This window comes from Hippopotamus amphibius, chromosome 1, assembly GCF_030028045.1.
Source record: "Hippopotamus amphibius kiboko isolate mHipAmp2 chromosome 1, mHipAmp2.hap2, whole genome shotgun sequence".
NCBI classification, from domain to species: domain Eukaryota; kingdom Metazoa; phylum Chordata; class Mammalia; order Artiodactyla; family Hippopotamidae; genus Hippopotamus; species Hippopotamus amphibius.
The window spans coordinates 160,897,214-160,916,625 of record NC_080186.1 but is presented as its reverse complement, the minus strand read 5'-3'; the positions used below and the strand labels follow the sequence as shown (position 1 = coordinate 160,916,625).

Below are 19,412 nucleotides of genomic sequence, written 5' to 3'. Positions count from 1 at the left end.
GCTGAGTCCGGTCCCGCTTTTTCCGGGTTACGGAGAACGCCTCGCCGCCACTTCCTGCCCGGCCCCCTAACCCGGAAGCGGTGCCCCGGGCCCCTCCTCCCGCCGCGTGACTGGTTCTTGGGATCACTGACCAATTGCTGCGCGGCTCGGATAGTTGGGTGCATGGACCACAAGGGTGAGGAGAGACCCGCGGAGGATGGGAGCGACGAGGAGGACCCCGACTCCACGAGAGCCCCAGCCCGGGTCCAGGACACTCCGGAAGATATCGTGCTGCAGGCTCCGGCCAGTGGGCTGGCGTTCCATCCGGCCCGAGATCTCCTGGCGGCGGGGGACGTGGACGGGGACGTGTTCGTGTAAGTGCCGGGCAGAGATGGGGGCGTTGTGGGCTTGGGGTTGCTCGATCTGGAAGCTCTGCAGGCATGGAGCTGGGATGAGGAGAGAAAGTTACAGGGAGACCAAGTTTACAAGACTCAGTCTTGTCCAATTCGTTTAGTAACATTCGGCTTTAAGCAAATTACGACACAAGTCTCCTGAAAGAACTGAAAGACAAAGTGGCTGGAATGTCGTGACGGAGCCTGGACAAGCAGGCGAACAAGTAGGCCTTAAGGACACTGTTATTTCCCACCGAAATATTGTATTGATCCTGAAACAGGACCAAAGGGGCCCCCTGAGTTCGCTTCTTGCCCACTTTAATTGATCTTTCAAAAACACAAATCCGACCACCTCACTTCCTTGATTAAAACCCTTCAATAGTTTACATTTGCTTTTAGGATTAAATTGAGATTCCTTAATCCGGCTTTCAGGGCCTTGACCATCGGCCCGTGCTCACTTTATTTTTTGCTTTCTGTGCTTATTCATCGTTACCTTTTTAATGTATCTATCTTGAAGCCTCAGCTCCTTTGCACATGTCATTCCTTCTGCCTGGAATTTGTCTCACATGCACCTAGTATCCCAGAGTTCCCAGCATCTCTTCACTCTTCCAACATGCCGCAGACTAAATTAGATTACCTGTTAGATGCTGCCTTGGCACCAGATACCTTTTCCTCATAAACTACATAATGCTGTGTAATCATACATTTGTTTGTGTAATTATTTGAACGCAGTCTCCTCCATTAAAAAAATGTTTTTTAAACTTTTTGACCTCACCCCACATTAAAACACCTTTTATATTATGTGTGATGCACTCTGATATTTTTTGGTTTATTTTATTGTCGTTGTTGCGGGCACACACAGAAAATGCTGATTGCAGCTCACTAACGGGTCATGACTAGAGTTTGAAAAAATGTTTTGGAGTGTAATCTGTAGTCTGTTTAGTTCTCCATTATATCTCCTGCTTCTAGCCCAGGGTGAATGCTCAATACATATTTGATTTTGAATAAAAGATGTAGGCTGGAAGCAGTGAAAAGCCATTGAAAGCCTTAACCAGGAGAGTTGTGCTACCAAATTTATGAGGGTGAGTCAAAAATTATTCGTGCTCTGGTTATATCAAAACTTCTGTAAATTTTACACTCAGAGTGTGGATATTTTTGACTCACCCTCATACTTAATGAATTTAAACCCCAAACCCCTCATTAGCTGCAATGGCCTCGGGCCAGTTAATTTCTGATTTTCATCTTTGAAAATAGGAACAATAGTGAATTCCCTGGCGATCCAGTGGTTAGGACTCTGAGCTTTCACTGCCAGGGCCCCAGCTTCAATCCCTGTTTGGTGGTGGTGCGCAAGCCCTGTGGTGTGGCCAAAAAAGAAAGAAAATGGGTACAATAATACATACCTTGCAGAGAGGTTTACTACTTCTACCCACGTTTACAGTGCCAGATACTTGGGAGTCACCTGGACTTTTCTTCACCACCCTGCCGCCCCTAGTTCCATTTGTCTACTCTTCCCTACCCTCAGCCACTGCCTTTTGGAGGCCTCGAACTTCTCCCATGACCATTCCAGAGAGGTTCCTTTTTCCCAAAGGATTCAATTCAGACTTTTGCTTGGCCTACCTGGTTGTCTCAAGCCCAGTCCAGCCCGTCTTTCCAGATTCAGCCATACCTCTCTTGCCACTTGAACTCTCCTCATTCTTTGTCTCTGCCCTGGGAGAGACAGCAACATCTGCCTCCAGTTTCTACCCCTTGTTCTCTGCCAGGTGAACTACTTATTCATGATCCGACTCACATGTCATCACCCTACTTAGCTTTCCAGGGCTCTCGTCCCTTCCAAAGTATTCATTCAATCTGTGTATATTTATTAAGCAGCTTTTTCTTGCTAGGCACTGGGACACAGCAAACAACAAGCAGACCCAGTTCTGCCTGCCTGGAACTCATTAGCAAGCAAGCAGTTATTCATTCTACCCTTTTTGAAGATCTGCTGAGACAGGGACTAGGGATAATCTCTGGACAGATACTTGCCTCAGAGCTGAGTTTACAGGGTGGTGCCCCTCTGCTCTACCTCCCTTTTCATCGTACTGCCTTTTCAACATGTGTGGTCACAATGTGCCCTAATTGTGGCTTTCTTTACCTCCTGTAGACCTGGAGTGTAATATTCCTGTCTTACTAATCTGTTCATTTCCAACTTCTGGGTTGTTCTGTCATTAACTGTTAATCACCTTCAGAGTGATTCAGACCTAATCTTTCCCCAGGCTAGAGCTTTCAAAGATGATGAAGAGGGGTGGCTGAGGTCACAAAGATGTACATCAAGTGAAAAAAAGACCTAACATTTGAAGCTCATTGAAAATGGGAAAATGGGGGGCTTCCCTGGTGGTCCAGTGGGTAAGACTTGCAGTGCAGGGGTTCTATCCCTGGTCGGGGAACTAGATCCCACATGCATGCTGCAACGGAGACCCAGCACAGCCAAAATAAATATTTTTTTAAAAACCCCAAAACCTATTCATTTAAAAAAAAGAAAATGGGAAAATGGGATGGTAAGCTCCTTGGGCTTGGATGTGTGCAAGCAGGAACTCCTAGGTAGATGGAAGGCTGGCTAATTGGTCTCTACACTGAGGTCTGGGGTCATTCATTCTTCTTCCATTCTCTCCAGCTTTTCCTACTCCTGCCAAGAGGGAGAAACCAAGGAGCTCTGGTCCTCAGGTCACCACCTCAAATCCTGCCGAGCCGTTGTCTTCTCTGAAGATGGGCAAAGTGAGTATTAGGGAAGGCAGCCAGCAATGTGGTGGTGGGAGGGGAGCAATGAACAGCACCATGACCTGGGCATTTCCCCTCCCCAGAACTTGTTACTGTCTCCAAGGACAAAGCCATCCATTTTCTAGATGTGGAGCTGGGCCAACTGGAAAGACGCATTTCCAAGGCTCATGGGTAAGGGGAAGCCAATTGTGTGTTGAGAAAAAGGGTAAGGATTGATTGGTACATCCTTACTGGGACAAAGGTGCTCCAAGAAGTTCTGTATCTGTGTCTCTAGTGCCCCCATCAACAGTCTGCTGTTGGTGGATGAGAATCTCCTGGCCACTGGGGATGACACAGGTGGCATCCGCCTCTGGGACCAGCGGAAAGAGGGCCCCTTAATGGATATGCGGCAGCATGAGGAGTACATTGCTGACATGGCTCTGGACCCAGCCAAGAAGCTGCTGCTGACAGCCAGGTACAGCCTCAAAGCTGCATCCTCTCCCTTCCCTGTATTAAATGTCTCCCTCAGTGGGTACCCCAGCCAAGCTGCTGCTTTGCTCTCTACAGCGGAGATGGCTGCCTCGGTGTCTTCAACATCAAGCGACGCCGGTTCGAGTTGCTCTCGGAGCCTCAGTCTGGAGACCTGACCTGTGTCACACTTATGAAAGTACAGCTGGATAGGGCGGGATGTGGGTGTGATAGGCACTTGGTCTGATGTGGCTCCACAAACATGGTATGCCCTGTTTCCTTGCAGTGTGGGAAGAAGGTAGCCTGTGGCTCCAGTGAAGGTACCATCTACCTCTTCAACTGGGATGGCTTTGGGGCCACAAGTGACCGCTTTGCCTTGAGAGCTGAGTCCATCGACTGCATGGTTCCAGTCACTGAGAGTCTGCTGTGTACCGGCTCTACTGATGGAGTCATCAGGTGAGAGAACCCAAATGGCCCTCAAGTCCTAGGAAGGGCAGGCCTAACCAGGCCATACCCAACACTTTTCTTTCTGTCTAGGGCTGTCAACATCCTGCCAAACCGAGTGGTGGGCAGTGTGGGTCAGCATGCTGGTGAGCCTGTGGAGAAGCTAGCCCTCTCCCATTGTGGCCAATTCCTGGCCAGCAGTGGCCATGACCAGCGCCTCAAGTTTTGGGACATGGCCCAGCTGCGGGCTGTGGTGGTGAACGACTACCGCCGGCGCAAGAAAAAAGGAGGGCCGCTGCGGGCACTGAGTAGCAAGGCCTGGAGCACCGATGACTTCTTTGCAGGACTGAGGGAGGAGGGAGAGGATGCCACTGCTCAGGAGGAAGAGGAGGAAAAGAGTGAGGACGACAGTGACTGAGGGGATGAGCTGAATCTCAGGATGGGTCCTCAATGGACAAGAGTCTTGCTGGGCTGGATTCCTAGAGAGGCTGGGAATGTAAAATATCCTGTTGTGCACAAGAAGCAGTTCAGTATCAGCACACTGATGTGGGGAAATACTTGCTCACTCCACCAGTGTAAGACAAGCCCACAGCTGGGGCAAGACAGCACAGACACAGGTGTACACCAACCAGGGGTTTAATATAATATAAATACAACCAGCATAGAAAAACTCAAAACTATGTATATACCAAAACCAGAATGTCAAGTGGTGGGAGCAAAGGCAGATTTCTGACCCTTTGGCTCAGCCAGCCCCCAAATAAAAACATCAGCAAAGACAAATCAAGAAAGTAAGAAGCAAAGATTCATGCTAAGCTGTGGGAGGAGGAGAGAGCGTGGCTGTGTGTGTATGTCACACAGAGAACAATCTTGGGGTCAGGTTAAACCCCAGGATGGGAGGGGAAGGGAAGCTCCCTTACCACAACTTAGCCAAACCTGAGCTGCCCCAGCTGGGAGGCTGTCAGGCCTAGGGCAGGGCCCATGCTCCTCCCCTTCTTGGGATCAGAGAGTGGCTGCCCAGGCCTGCTGGGCCAGGGACTAACAGGCTCCACCTACTCTTTCAGGCTGCGTGTGGAGAGGATAAGGTCACTGGTGAACCATGATACCTCCTGCCTCAGCCCCTGCAAACCGCAGGAGGCTGGCCCCAGATTCACTCAGTGCCTCCAGTAGCCGTGCAGACACAGCATCCTTGGCCACCTCATGCCCATCCTGCCCATCAGGGGCCAGTACAACCCAGATGAGGCCACTGAAGGGCACTGGATGCCCAGGGATCACCACCTGGTACCAGAAGCGGTGCCAGCCAGCAGGGCCTGTGCCCAAACACTTGGTGAGGAACACTGGGTTGCCCAGCTTCATCCGTTGGCACAGCAGCTGCAGGGCAGCCCGAGCCCCTTGGAACTCCAGCCCCTCCTCCCTGGCCAGGGCTAATCTGTTGCCCTCCGGCTGCAGGCACTGTAGCGAGGGACCCATGAGCTGCTGGCGGAGCCGCTGCTTCAGGTCTGGCTTAAGCCACTCCACAGCCACCTGTTCTCCACAGAGGCGAGACTGTCCTGCAGGAAAAAGGCAGAGACAGGGTAGGTCTAAGCCCTGGGCCCAAGCCCCCAAGACCTGAGTCCTTTGGAGTCACACAAGCGTGTTTAATTTCTAGCCTCCCCATTTCCTGGTAGTGTGACCCCGGGGCAAGTTAAATAACTTCCCCAGGCTTCACTGTGTTTATCTACAAAGGGACTGTAATAACTGCTACCTTCTAAGTTTCCTTGGAGTAGTGGTTGATTGCAGGCTTTGTCTACCTCATAGCCATCACAATATACCTGCCAAGAACTAAAGAATATGCTAAATGCTGCTACATTCTGTCTCAGGAAGTAGGTTCTATAGTGGATAAAAGGTAGGCTCAGTTGAATTGCCTTAGGCAAGTCAGTTTTTCTTAAAACTGTCTCCTGGCTAAAAAGGGACAACGTTCTACATTTCATTGCAATGTGGAGGGTTAAGTCAGAAGATAATTAAATAAGTGTGACGTTTAGACGAGCGGTAGCTGGTAGTACCGGTGGAAATTTTAAAACGTGAGGTCAAAGTCTGTCTCAAAACTAAGATGTGCTTGACCCTAAGGTCTCCTGACTTTAATCCGGTATGCTGATCTGTGCTGACGTGTAGAGTGCCCGGCAGAACGTGTTTGGCCCCAACCAGCAGCCCCCCGCAGCCTCCACCCCTACCTTCCACCAGGGCCTTTTTGGCCATGGCCGCGGCGCGGTGCGAGCTGAACTTGAGCAGTGCGATCTGAGCGGGCGCCGGCCCGGGGCTGGGCAGCAGCAGCGCCTCCTGCAGGCCGGGCCCCAGCGGCTGCAGCGCGAGCAGTAGCGCGCGGTGGCTCAGGCCCGGCGGCAGCCCGTCCACACTCAGCTCGCACTTCTCGGTGCTGCGGCACACGAGCAGCGGGCAGGACGGCCGCAGCGGGTGGTTGTGCAGCGTGGCGATGGCGGCCTGGGCGCCGCGCCGCGAGCTGTAGCGGGCGTAAGCGAAGCCGCGGTTCAGGCCGCTGAAGGTCATCATCAGGCGGAACTCGTAAAGGCGGCCCACGCGCTGGAACAGTGGGATCAGCTGGTGCTCGTACACGTCCTGGGGCAGCCGCCCGATAAACACCTCTGACCCGGCCGGCGGCGGGCTGCCCACCCATCCTGGGGGAAGAGGGTGGGGAGCGGCACAGTCATCCGTGGTTCTGGGATTATTCTGGGGTCGAGTACCAGGAACCGAGCGCGGAAGGGAGTATGTGTGCACGTCTGTGAAATGGGTAAAACACCGTACCCCACCGGGTCGCTGGCATAACTGGGTGACTGAGCTACCAACTGGGCGGCACCTTAAGACTGCCTCCCTTCCTCGACGGGGCAGGTGGGTGGGAAGCCACACACAAGTTTTATCTTCGGGGGGGTGGGCGGATGTAAAGAGTAGTTAGGGGTTTCTGGCTGTGGAGCCTGGGGGTAGGCCCCTCCCTCCCCCGAACACGGCGGGTCGGGGCCGTCGAGGCTGCCTTAGCCCCCCCCCCCCCCCCCGCAGGCGTAGGGCTGGGACTACTGTACCTGGGGGTGGCCCGCCATACTTCCTCTGCCCGTTCACCTGCACCAGGCGGATGCCCGTCTCCCTGACCCACGCCTCCAGCGCCGCCTTGTTTTCTGGATTCACCCTCTCACACCATAGCTAAAGGGAAAAGGGCAGGTTCGAACGGCGGATCGCCGCGTCCGCCCCCACCTCGCCCGTGATGCCCTGGGCTCATCGACCCCCTGGCAGCCTACTACTTACCTCACACTCCCGCTTGGACTGCATGGCTCTCCGGCGGGCTCGCTCGTACCCCCTTTATAACCTCCTCCCTCTCTGCCTATCTGGAAGCTTCCCTACCCCTCCACCCCCCAAGCTCTCATTGGCTCTGAGCATGGCCCCTCCCACCAAGGGGTGGGGGTATCCACCGCACGTGCGCTGCGTGAACCTCCGACAGTCAGGTGAAAGCTAGAGACCCTAGCGGGTGGGTCTGCAGACAGCCCCACCTCCTAAAAAATGACTGGCAAACCGGCATGATGGAGGCCGCAGGCGAGAATGTCAGGGGCACCTTTCGCCCCGCAGATGAGACCGTGGGGGCTACTGTAAGTGTTTCTCCCCATTTTCTACCGCTGAAGTGGTCGCAGTGGGAGGCCCGGGCTATGACAGGGAGGGCAGGGCTAGGCAGTAGTGACACAGGCAGGCTCCAGTGGTTGAGGCATTTTATTGGACCTTCTGTGGCTGGTTGTCGGGGGCGTCCCCTCCACCTGGTTGTAGAGCCCAGCAGAGGAGACCATCTCGGGCCAGTTCCCAGTAGCCCAGGCAGGATCAAGCCCCCAGGGCCTCATATGGAAAATGGTCTAGTACCTGCCATTTTTGCCTATGATTACCAATAAAATAATCATAATAAAAATAAAAAAGTCTCTGTTCTGACCACTCTTCAGGTCTTCCTGTTGGGACAGAAATGTGCAAAGCTGTTGAAGTACGTTTGCAGAGTTTTGTCTTAGCCTTAAATAGTGCCAGTCCCACGTTCCTCTAATAGTTTGCTCAACTCAGCAGATGCAAAGGGGCTGGCTTGTCCTCCTTTTGATTTCCTCCACAAGGTCTTCTCTTCGGACGTCCACCTGGCCAGGAGGGAGGAACAAGGTGGTATGAGCATCCTGTGTTCCACGGCTCTGTGAGCACCCATGCCTTCCTCTAGTCATTAGGCCTGGCTCTGCTGGGAGCAGGAACCCAATCAAACACCTCAGGAGAGACAGCGCTTCTTGGAGGAGCCAGAGAGAGACAGGGTATGTGTGGGGATGGATGTTTTACCCTACCACGACCAGAGTAACGTTACCCCCTTAAGTCCTTTAGGAGCGGGCACTAATATGAATGCGAGGCTTTAGCTCAGGTCTTGAATGGGCCTCGGCTGCCGACATGGCATACATCCCCTGTCCCTCAGTCTTCCTGCCCACCTACTTACCTCTTCCCTGCTGGCCACTGAGCGGAGCTTGATGACCCCATCCTTGAGCTCTTGCTCACCAATGATCGCTACCAGTGGGATGCCTGCCTCCTCACAGTACTGCAGCTGGTTTAGTAACTTGGGGTTCTTCTTGTAGAGCAGCTCTGCCTGCAGGGGACCAGGGAAGAAGATGAAGGCTGGCTTCTGCAGTCCTCAGGGACAACCTCCTTGGGGCCCAAGTTGGCACCCTGCTCAGACTTCACCCCAAGAAGTCACAGTAATGGCAGGGCCACTATGGATGAGCTTTTATTTCATTTGTGTCCATCACTCCCAAATTTGCTGCCACCTTGGGGCTTGCCTCTACCTTGATCCCAGCATCCCACAACTCTGAGACAAGCTTCAGTCTCTCCTCCAGCAGCTTCTTCTGTGCAGATGCCACAAGCACCTGTGTCTCTGTGGTCCGTACCTTCTCCTCCAAGGCCTAGGGAAGAAGCAGTTAAGAAAGAGCTGGGTTACCCTTTACAGTACCTTCAATGAGCAAACAGAGCAGGCTCTTATCGGGATTCTGAGACCAGGCCCAACTCTGCCAGGGCAGGCTAGTCTCCTCATCTATCAACTAGGCAAAAAGTAGCTCTTAGAAGAATAAGAAATGAACTGATTGGCTTGTACATATGACTTGCCAGAATAAAGAATGGAGGGCAAAGGTAGCTGATGTACAGTAAGTTCAAGCTTATCTCCATCTAGACCCTTATGCATCCAAAACAGCATTCATAAGAAAGTGATATTCTGAGCTCACCCAGGCAATCCAATCATCCCTGGCAGTTCTAGTTCCCACAGTCAAGAGACAGTGTCTCTTATACTTAAGCCATAGGGCACAACTCGGGGAGTGGTGGTGGAGGAGAGAAAGAATGCTGCTGCCGCCAGTTTCTTTTTCTGGAAAACTATTCCTGTTCTTACAACATAAGATGCCTACTAGAACAGTGACCTCTATTGGAAAACACCAGTGGTTTCTACTCCGGAGAAAAGGATGGGAGCAGTGGGAAGGTTACTGCCAGAGCACTACTCAGGGGATGAAATGCAACCAGCCACTTAAGAGCAGTAGCAACAAAGGTGGGCTTTAGGCCACAAAGGGCTTTCCTCATGTTACTCTAGGTGCCAGAGAGTCAAGATAGCCACCTGAGGGATCCCACAGCCTCAGATACATGCTTCCAACTTAGAAACAATAAAATCACAGAGTGGTTGGGAGCAAGACTTTGGAGTTAGACTGCCTGCATTCAAATTCTGACTCTGCCACTTGAACTTTGCGTAGGTTTAAGTTTAAGACTTTATTTATTTAAGGTTATTTGATCTATACTCTTCAGTTCTTGTCTGAAAAATGTAAATAATAAAACTAGCTACCCTCAGAGGGCTGCTTAAGAATTTTATTAGACAATGCATGAAAAGTACTAAGCATAGTGCCCAGCACTTCCTCTGTATTATGAGGAAGATCCAGGTCTTCGGATATACTGGCCTAGATCCCTGATGGTTCTGAGGGAAGTAGGGAGCAAAGGATTTTGTGAAGAAAGATCCATCAAGCTGGCCTATAATGGGGTGAGAATCTGAAGGATAGCAACTGTCTTCTCTCCATTTCTTTGCAAAGATGCTTGTCCAATGCAGCACTACTTGCCCCCTTAGAGATCAAAGAAGATAGCTCAGGTGCCAACATCTGCCCAGAATGTCTTCCACCCAGCCCCAGGACCTACCTCCAGCCTCTGCTCCACGATGGAGAAGATTCGCTCTACCCCAATGCTGAGCCCCACACATGGCACCTTGCGCCCTTTGGGATCAAACATGCCCACCAGCCCATCATAGCGCCCTCCAGCAGCCACACTGCCCACACCCAGGGGTTCTTCCCCTGCCCGGGCTGGGGGCTGTAGCAGCACTGCCTCATAGATAACCCCGGTATAGTAGTCCAGCCCTCGAGCAAGGCTCAGGTCGAAGGAGATCTGGAGGGACAAGAACATGGTCAGTACCAGATGAGGATCAAGGGCCTCCAGCCCTGGAGCTCAGCTAAGGCTCCCATCCCAACCTGACTCACATTGTCAGCAATGCCAAACAAGGTCAGATACTCAAATAGCAGCTTCAGGTCTCCCAGGCCCTCCAAGGCTTGCTTGTTTTGGGACAGTTTAGGATCCTGGAGCAGCTGTTCCACCAGGGATACCCCACCTGGGGAAACAGATCTGTAAGCCAGACTGACTGACAAGAAGAAAAAGATAAGAGCTCTACCTTTTCCTTTGGATTATGCATGTATGCATGTGTGCATACACAACCATACATTCCCTCTCTCTCCCTCTCCCTCCTAGGCATATATACGAACAGAGAGGAGTTTTGGCTTTAGCTTGAGGGCAGTAGGATGGCTGCTGGGGAGGCAGGGTTTGTTTCTCACCATGCTGCTGGACGTAGTCCCCAATGCGGTCAGCCACCTCAGGTGCCAGGCCCTTCTCTCCTACCATCTCATTCTTTACTTCCTCCCAGGACACCTGGGCAGACAGATACCAGTCAGGGAAGCCTGGGTAGCTTCCCCCATGCAGAGCAAGTGTGAGCCCTCCTCAGGGGGTGGTCTTGAGCAGAAGCTGCCTGTCAGCCTATATCCTGTGGCTAATCTTCCTCTGTGGGCATAGAGGCAGGGCCCTCTCTCTCCTAATCTTTTCCATTTCTCAGGGCAGGGTGGGATCTGGCAAAAGAAGAGTCAAGTATTTGGGTCGTTACCTTGTCAAGCTTGTCCACTGAGGAGCAGATGGTGCGGAACTTGCTGTCAGGAACACCACAGATGGCAAACATCCCATCTAGAATGCGCCGATCATTCACCTGCAGCAACCCAAGGCATAGTGAGAAAAGAATCTCTTTACGTGATCCTTGATAGCCTTGGACACTGAGGCTACTGGTCTCTCTGCAGCAGGACCTTGTCCTGTGAGAGGCCAGGCCCAGTTTTACCCTCCCAGCCCCATTCAGCTCTAACCTTGACCAGAAAGTCGCCTATCTGGAGTGAACTCAGGATCTCACACATGATCTTCAGGCACTCCGCATCAGGAATCATGGGGTCAAATTGCCCAGCAATGTCAAAATCCTGTAGGGAGAGGGTCAGCTAGAGATCCTCAGGGGTTTAACCTTGAGGGAGGACTCCTGGGAGCGCTGCTCTCTATGAAGGAGGCCTCTTTGCACTCATGCGCAGACCATGTTCTTCATTCTCTGTCAGCCCAGAGCAAAACCCCAGCATTCCTGGGCCTCTAACCAGTCCTGGTTTTCTTCCTGTCCACTGGGCTATTCCTTCATTATCTCATTCATCTATTTTTCCTTATTCCCTTCCACTGTTGTGGGGGCAGTTATATGGCCTCAGTCATTTTCTTTATTCATTCAGAAGCTCTGCTGCCAGTCTGGACAACAGTACCTCAGACCCAGTTTCCTCATCCTTTGCTGTGATCCTGTCGCTATAGTTTAATATAAAGAGCCTGGACCAAGAGTTCTAGTCCTAACTTTGCCTTTCTATCCCTATGATCTCTTCATCTTGCTAAGCCTCATGTTTACTCATATGTAAAATGAGGAGGATAATCCCTGTCCTGTATATGAAAATATTAAAGAAATCTTAGGATTAGCATTATCTGGGGCATCTAGTTTGTTCGGGACACCATGATTACTCAATAGATTCTGCTGGCTTGAGGGAGGGCCACCTAACCCATCCAGCCCCCATTACTCACACACTGGTAGAATTCCCGGTATCGGCCTCGGGTCATGGCTGGGTTATCCCGCCGATATACTTTTGCTATATGGTAGCGTTTAATGTTGGTCAGTTTATTCATTGCCAAATATCGAGCAAAAGGAACCTGATGACAAAGAGTTAAGGAGAAAGCCCCACCTATCACAGTCTGGAAGTTATCATCACCAACAGAAGCTGGGGTCTAACCCCACCCTGTGTGGGTAAAACCACCACCTGTAAGATTTTCAGCATTTTTGAACATCAGCAAGAATCAACTTTGTTACCACAAGGGGCAGCTGAAGTCTCAAAAAATACTAGGGCTCTTTTCTTTTCAGGCTATGCTCAGCACATCAGCGGGGGTGAGCAGATAGGCCAGGGAGCAGAAAAAGGGTCCCATGTAGGGATCTCTAAGCAGATGATTCTCTGACATAGCTTGGAGATAAAGGAAACATGCTGTTGGTCAATTAGGAAGAATTTTGTCCACTAGACAGGGCAAGGGAGGTATATTCTGAAGCCAGGGGATTGCTGGCAGAGTCAGAACTGGACCTTGACATAAAGCTGAGGTTTCACTCAGGATTCAGAAGCCTTCTAGGGCTAGCCATGCTCTGTTGAGCCAAAGTCCAGCTCCTGGTTTAGAGAAATAATTTCCTTGATTGCAAGATGCATTATATTTGATCCCACCTATGTCCAGCAGCCCCCAAACCTGAGGCTAGAAAAAGCCCCTGCCCAGCAAGGGCCAATCCATCCAAAGTTTAAAAAGATACAGTGAGGTCATAGCGAAGAGACAGCAGCTCCCCACCCTGGTCCTTCAGATCATAGATAAGTTTAGAGTCTTCCCCATACTTTCCAGTCAGTGTTTCCTGGAGAAAACATAAAGAAATGTAATCACAGTTATAAATGTAACAATTTAAAAAGAAGTTTTAAAAACAAAAACTCACCATTCTAAGTATGACTGATTTCAACTTATCTACATTTCCTCTAAAATTCATATATTGAACGTTCATATGTTGAAGCCCTATCCCCCAGTAACTTCAGATTGTGACTCTGTTTGGAAATAGGGTCTTTAAAGAAGTAATTAACCTAAAATGAGGTCATTAGGGTGAGTCCTAATCCAATATAACTCATGTTCTTATAAAAAGAGGAAATTTGGACACAGAGGAGGGAAGATGCTGTGAAGACACAGGGAAAAGACACCACCTAAAAGCCAAGGAGAGAGGCTTCTAGCAGACCCCTTCCCTCATGACCCTTAGAAAGAACCAACCCTGCTGACAGCTTATCTTGGACTTCTAGCCTCCAGACAATAAACTTCTGTTGTTTAAGCCACCCACCCTATGGTATTTTGTTATGGCAGCACTAGCATACTAATATAGTTGGTAGAAATAGAAATGAGTACAACCATTTGACCCAGAAATTCTACTCCTATGACTATACCCTGCAGATAAATGCCCAGTAGTACCAGATATAGTTCTAAGCCCTGTGTATATATCAGTGAACCAAGGCAGAACACCCTCATGGATCTTCTCTAGTAATGAAAAGAGACAGGCAGTACACTAATGCAAGGAAACAAATTAACAGATAATTTCTGATAGGGATAGCTGCTTTAATGGAAATAAAATAGGTCAATGGGATAGACAAGGGCTACTTTAGACAAGGCAGTTGGAGAGGATTATTTGAGGAATGGCATTTTAGTTGAGATCTGAAATTAAAATCTGTCATGTCTAATTTACTCTGAAATTAAAGTCATGCAAAGAGTTAGGGAAAAAGGGAGTTCAGGAAGAGGGAAGAGCAAGAACAAAGGCCCTAAGACAGAAACACATCTAGTATGTTCCAGGAATAGAAAAAGACCGTGGTAGCACAGCGGGCAAGGGGAAGAATAGCATGAGACAACATGGAAAAGGTCGGCAGTTGCCACATCACGTAAGACCTTGTAAGCCTGAGTAAAGAGTTTGGATTTGATTATAAATGCTTTGGGAGTCACTGGGCTTTAAGCAGGGAGTGATGCAAAGAACTGTTTTTTAAGAGCAAAGAACTAGAAACAACCTCAGTGTACATCAACAGGAGACTGGTTGCATAGTTATCCTTTATATGTTTGATCTGCATGTATCTAGGAAACATCTCAAGTAGAGGTGCCACGGAATTCAATGTAGATAGGAGCCATAACAACTTCCACTCCTGAGAAGGCCTCTCTTTTGGACGCTGCTGGCCACAATCAAGGTAAATAAAAAGCAGGGCCTCTCCCTCTATGCCAGTCCCATCCCCCTTCTCATGGAGAAAATACCAGTCTTTGTCTGCAACAAGAGAGAGACCTTGGCCTCACTCTCTTGCCATCCTCTTTGTTGTCTGTATACCCATTCTTCCACCATGCAATTTCTTCTCATTCATCCCTCACCTTTAGTTCAAACACAGGTGTATCAATTACTTCTGCACCATGGCGCTTGAAGCAGTTGATGATTACATCAAACACCTTCTCCCGAACTGCCATCTGCCGGGGACTGTAGTCTCTTGTGCCCTTGGAGTCAAAATCAGCCAGAGAACCAGGGATGGGGTTTAAAAACAAAGAACAATAAGGTCTAGAAATATAAAAGCATGACTTCAATGACAACGAATGAAAACCCTGCCCCAAACCTAGATTTTCCTACAGGTCACTGAGTTGTAAAACAAGTACAAACAATTCCCTATTTCACACCCATTTGCTCTCACCCTTCTAAATTCCAACCCCTTTTTTAGCTTGGTTCCATTTTCTAGAATTCTTGGAACTCTGTTCTCTGAGAAATTTTCCTAAACTCATTTTCTGGGATAACAGAGCATTTCCTGCCTAACAGAAAACGTCTACCTGATGACAGGCATATAACCAACTCAAACTGGCTTAACGAATTGAATCCCAAATTTTACAAGTAACATTCTCTCCTAACATACCTTAAAAAAAAGTCTTAATGAATACCATTTTTTCTTTAATTTGTTTCTGATAGCCCTATGACATTGGCTGAGTAAATGAATTAGAACGTGTTGAGAATTTAAATCATTACATAAGGTTATTCAGCAGTTTCGTGGCAGTCAGTACTAGAACTCTGTTCTTCCAGGTCAGAGCTCCTAGCTTGGGCTTTTATATGCTACTTACAAGCAGGACCTCTTTGGTCTCAGGACCCCTTTACACACTTACTATTTACTAAGGACCCCAGAGTGGATTATACCTATCAATATTTACCGTATTATAAATTAAAACTGCAGACATTTAAAAATATTAATTCACTTAACAAAAAGAAAATCCATTATACGTTAACATAAATAATATTTTAGGAAAATGTAACTACTTTTCAAAACAAAAACATTTGGTGAGGAGAGTGGCATTGATTTACATTTTTGCAAATCTTTAATGTCTGGGTTAATAGAAGACAGCTGGATTCTCATATATGCTTTTTGCATTCAGTTCTGTTGTGATATGTTGTTCTGGTTGAGTATATAAAGAAAATCTAGCCTTACAGAGGTGTATAATTGTAAAAGGAGGAATATTTTAATAAACTTTTCAGCTAACTGTAGATATTCTTCTTAAACTACACCAAAATCTGAAGAGGGAGGGCTTCTTAAGGATTGCTTTGGAATGTGGAATCTGAAGCTACATCAATGAACTTTTCACACTGTTACATTAAAATCCATTATAAGGTACCCAGAATTCAGAGAGACAGAAAGTAGAACAATGGTTACCAGGAGCTGGAGGGAGTGTAGAATGGGCTGTTACTGTTTAATGGGTAAAGAATTCCAGTTTGGTATGATGAAAAAGTTCTGGAGGATGAATAGTGGTAATGGTTGCACAGCAATGTGAGTGTACTTAATGCCACTGAAGTGTACACCTAAAATGGTTGAAATGGCAAATTTTATGTTATGTATATTTTACTAGAGTAATTTAAAAAATATCTGTTACTCTATATTGTACTTTGAATGGATATTTTACCCAGGCACAATTTTATAACATCATGCACTTGTCATTTAGAAAACATTTGTTCTTTGATAACAGTTATACAAATCTTCCAAATGTTGATATGCTTCATTATACAATATCAGAAAACCATATTTGTTCATATCACCATCGATCTCATCAGGAAAATCTTCAAGTATTGGGAACCTGTCAAGCTCATGGTGGAAAAAACAAGTTCCAACTTTCACTTGAACACTTGAATTTTATCACTGGCAGCAAATACTGTTGAATGTTTTCCTTGAGGTGACAGGGCTCATTTTGTTCATTTTTGTAAAAATGTCTGCCAGATATCCAAGTCTTGAACACAATAGTTTATCTTTCAGTTTTTCTTTCAAATAAAAAAGGTTTTCCATGAAAAAAGCAGCTAGTTCAGCCTACAATTCACACACAGTGCAAACATTTTTCCTACTTTGGAATGCAGCAGTAGTGCTTTATGTGTGCTTCCCATTTCATCATATAGAATATTAAAAAAGAGTTACTCAAGGGTCAATATTCAATAAAATTAATAATTTTTACTGTTTTATCAAGGATATTAAGTGAAACTGAATCTTTTTTTTTTTTTTTTTTACTGTTGAGTTCATGAAAGTAAAGAACATAATGGTTATTAGTTCAGCTCAGTGCCAACATCTTGATTTGTGCTGAGACACCAGCAGTTGTACACACCAGTGCTTTTGCACCTTCACTGCAAACGAAGTGAAAAAGGCAAATACTGTTATGAAAATAATTTTGACCAGGAAGGTCCCTTGAAAGAGTCCTTTCCCCATAATACTGAGTTTTCTGTTAATTATGAATCACACATCAAGAAATGTATTTCAGCAAACTAAAGTGGATATTAACTCTCCAGTATATTTTCATTTTCTTTTAACATTGTTATGGAAATTTTCAAACACACATTATAGAGAAGAGTACACTGGACCACCACGTGTAGCTTCAACAACTATCAACATCTGCTATTCTTCTTTTATCTAAGCCCCAACATTTTTTTTTTCCTGCAGTATTTTAAAGCAAACCCCAGATATCATATACTTTCATCCATAAATATTTCAGTATGATTCCTAACATATAAGGATTAAAAAACAAAACACTACAATACCTTTCTTACAACCAACCCAACTTAACAGCAACCCTTTACCAATCCCCAAATGATGATTAATTAGCCCCAGCTGCTGCAATGATATCTTTTTATGGTTGGCTTGTTTGAATCAGATTCTAAATAAGTTCATACCTTGTATTTGGTTGATATGTCTCATGTCTATTAAAGCTGCAGTAGTTTCCTTTCCTTTTTTAAAAAAATGTCCTTTATTTGTTGAGGAAATTGAGTCATTTTTCTGAAAGAATTTTTCTCGTTCTAAATTTGGTTACCAGTATACTCAACGTGGTCATTTAACATGTTTCATTTCCCATATTTCCAGTAAACTGGTATTTAGGTAAACTGGTAGGTCTGAAGACTGATTAGATTCAGGTACAATTCTTCTTGGCAAGAATACTTCATAGGTGGTGCTGTGTACTTCTTATTGCATCACATCAGGAGGAACATAATGTCTGGTTGTCCTACTCTTAGCGATGCTAAGATTGATCATTGGGTTTAGGTGAGGCCAGCCTGATCTATCATAAATCCCCATTAATTTTTTCACCCAATAGTTTGAATAACTATTGATGGTCACTGCCTTGGGGTTTTACACTATCTCTTTAACCTTTGAAATGAGTTATATGTAGAAAGGAATAGCTCAATGATTTTAGGAGCCCAAAGAATTACTCTTAAAAGGTGACACTGCAACATAAGGAAGACAGATCTTCTCCCCTCTACTTTGGAATTAAATTTTACATACATTCACTGAATACCTGTTTAGTCTCAGGCACCTAATCTCAGCCTCTCAGGTTAAATAAACTATGTGAATAACGAAAAGTCAGCAATAAATGCAATGACAGATATTTATGAAGTGCCAAGAGAACCCAGATGATGCGTATATAGTTTAGTTTATAGAACTTACAGAAAGTGGCATCTGAAGTGAAATCATGGAGGCTGAGCTAGGAATCTCCAACTTCATTCCACTCTACTTTCCTTCTCTATTTGGTCCTAGTTCCTAGAAACCACCAACGTTCTTTCTTGCTTCAGGATTTCCATACCCTACCTGGACTTATCCTCTTCACACTCTTCATCTGGCTGTCTCCCACTCATCTGTTAGGTCAGCTAGTCTATCACTTCCTCAGACTCCCCAGTTCTCCCTTATTTTTCTCGGAGCAGCCGTTTTATTTCTTTACATCACTTAACACAATTTGTAGTTACATATCCATATGTGGGATTATTCTCCTAAGTCTGTTTCCTTCAGTAGAATGTGAGCTCCCTGAGGGCAGGCTATATTGTTCATCATAGTACACTCACTGCTTTGTACAGTGCTAGGCACACAGTAAGCACTTAGTAAATATTTACTGAATGAAAGAAGGAGTAGCAGTAGCAGGTAGACTCCCCTAAGCACCCAGTTGGCCTAGTTTCTGCCATCACTTTGCCATTCCAGAATGACTCAGATAGAGTCCAATCCAGCCTGGCGCCTGGAGCAACTGTTGTTTCCTCTGCAGCATTTCAGATCTTCCACCATGAGCTGGTTCTGGGAAGCAGGCATATACGCGTCCTTGTGAGTGGAATTAGGCTCCCTAAAGGAATGATATTTACCTTGGGGGTTTTGAGCACAAACTTCTGTTTTCCTTCATCAGGGCCCAGTTGTGCCTTCAGTTTCAGTAGTTTTGCCACCTCCTCCTCGATCTGTGGAGGGAAAGTAGACGCTGGGCTACCACATCTGCTACCCCCTCCCTCTTCTGCCATTCATTCAGTATCCCTCCCTCATCAGGAGGTGTGGCATATCTCTCTCCCAAGCCTAGCTTTGCTTCTCTCGGATCCTACCTACCCCAGCTACCTCCCCAGCCAGCCCATCCTCCTACCTACCAGTCCAGTCTCTTCCACAGCCCCATCCTCTGTGCAGACCACTCCCACTCTGTCCTCCCTGGCCTTGCTTTGTTCCCTCTCCTGCCGCCTGGGTCGTACCTGTTCGGCGCTGGCCTTCTGCTGCTTAAGGCCCCTCACGCGCTCTCCCTGAAGTCGCACCAGATCCTCCAGCGTCGCACGATCTGCCATACCGGCTGCCAACTGGAGCTGACTGCTGTCTAGATAGGCTGTGGTGGCCAGTTTCAGCTCGGATGACTTCCGGCTATCGAGTCGTTAGCCCACAC

General features: G+C 47.5%; 3 protein-coding genes across 3 annotated transcripts; 1 reads left to right on the top strand and 2 right to left on the bottom strand.

The window, feature by feature from the left end:
• Positions 1–66: 66 nt before the first annotated feature.
• Positions 67–4,796, top strand: WDR55 (WD repeat domain 55). Its single transcript, XM_057733157.1, has 7 exons — positions 67–353; positions 3,022–3,122; positions 3,209–3,296; positions 3,400–3,579; positions 3,672–3,771; positions 3,859–4,028; positions 4,110–4,796. The coding sequence occupies exons 1-7, from the start codon at positions 163–165 to the stop codon at positions 4,432–4,434; spliced, it is 1,155 nt and encodes a 384-aa protein (XP_057589140.1). The 5' UTR covers positions 67–162; the 3' UTR covers positions 4,435–4,796.
• Positions 4,797–4,867: 71 nt separating this feature from the next.
• On the bottom strand, positions 4,868–7,662 carry DND1 (DND microRNA-mediated repression inhibitor 1). The gene is made up of 4 exons (XM_057733171.1): positions 7,305–7,662; positions 7,085–7,202; positions 6,224–6,685; positions 4,868–5,563 (listed from the first exon to the last, which is right to left on the bottom strand). Exons 1-4 carry the CDS (start codon positions 7,326–7,328, stop codon positions 5,100–5,102), a joined length of 1,068 nt encoding a protein of 355 aa, XP_057589154.1. The 5' UTR covers positions 7,329–7,662; the 3' UTR covers positions 4,868–5,099.
• An 80-nt stretch (positions 7,663–7,742) lies between these two features.
• On the bottom strand, positions 7,743–19,381 carry HARS1 (histidyl-tRNA synthetase 1). The gene is made up of 13 exons (XM_057733144.1): positions 19,228–19,381; positions 18,859–18,948; positions 14,604–14,723; positions 12,979–13,074; positions 12,216–12,341; positions 11,480–11,587; positions 11,230–11,328; positions 10,907–11,000; positions 10,559–10,686; positions 10,224–10,466; positions 8,846–8,962; positions 8,503–8,649; positions 7,743–8,161 (listed from the first exon to the last, which is right to left on the bottom strand). Exons 1-13 carry the CDS (start codon positions 19,315–19,317, stop codon positions 8,090–8,092), a joined length of 1,530 nt encoding a protein of 509 aa, XP_057589127.1. The 5' UTR covers positions 19,318–19,381; the 3' UTR covers positions 7,743–8,089.
• Between the last annotated feature and the right edge of the window lie 31 nt (positions 19,382–19,412).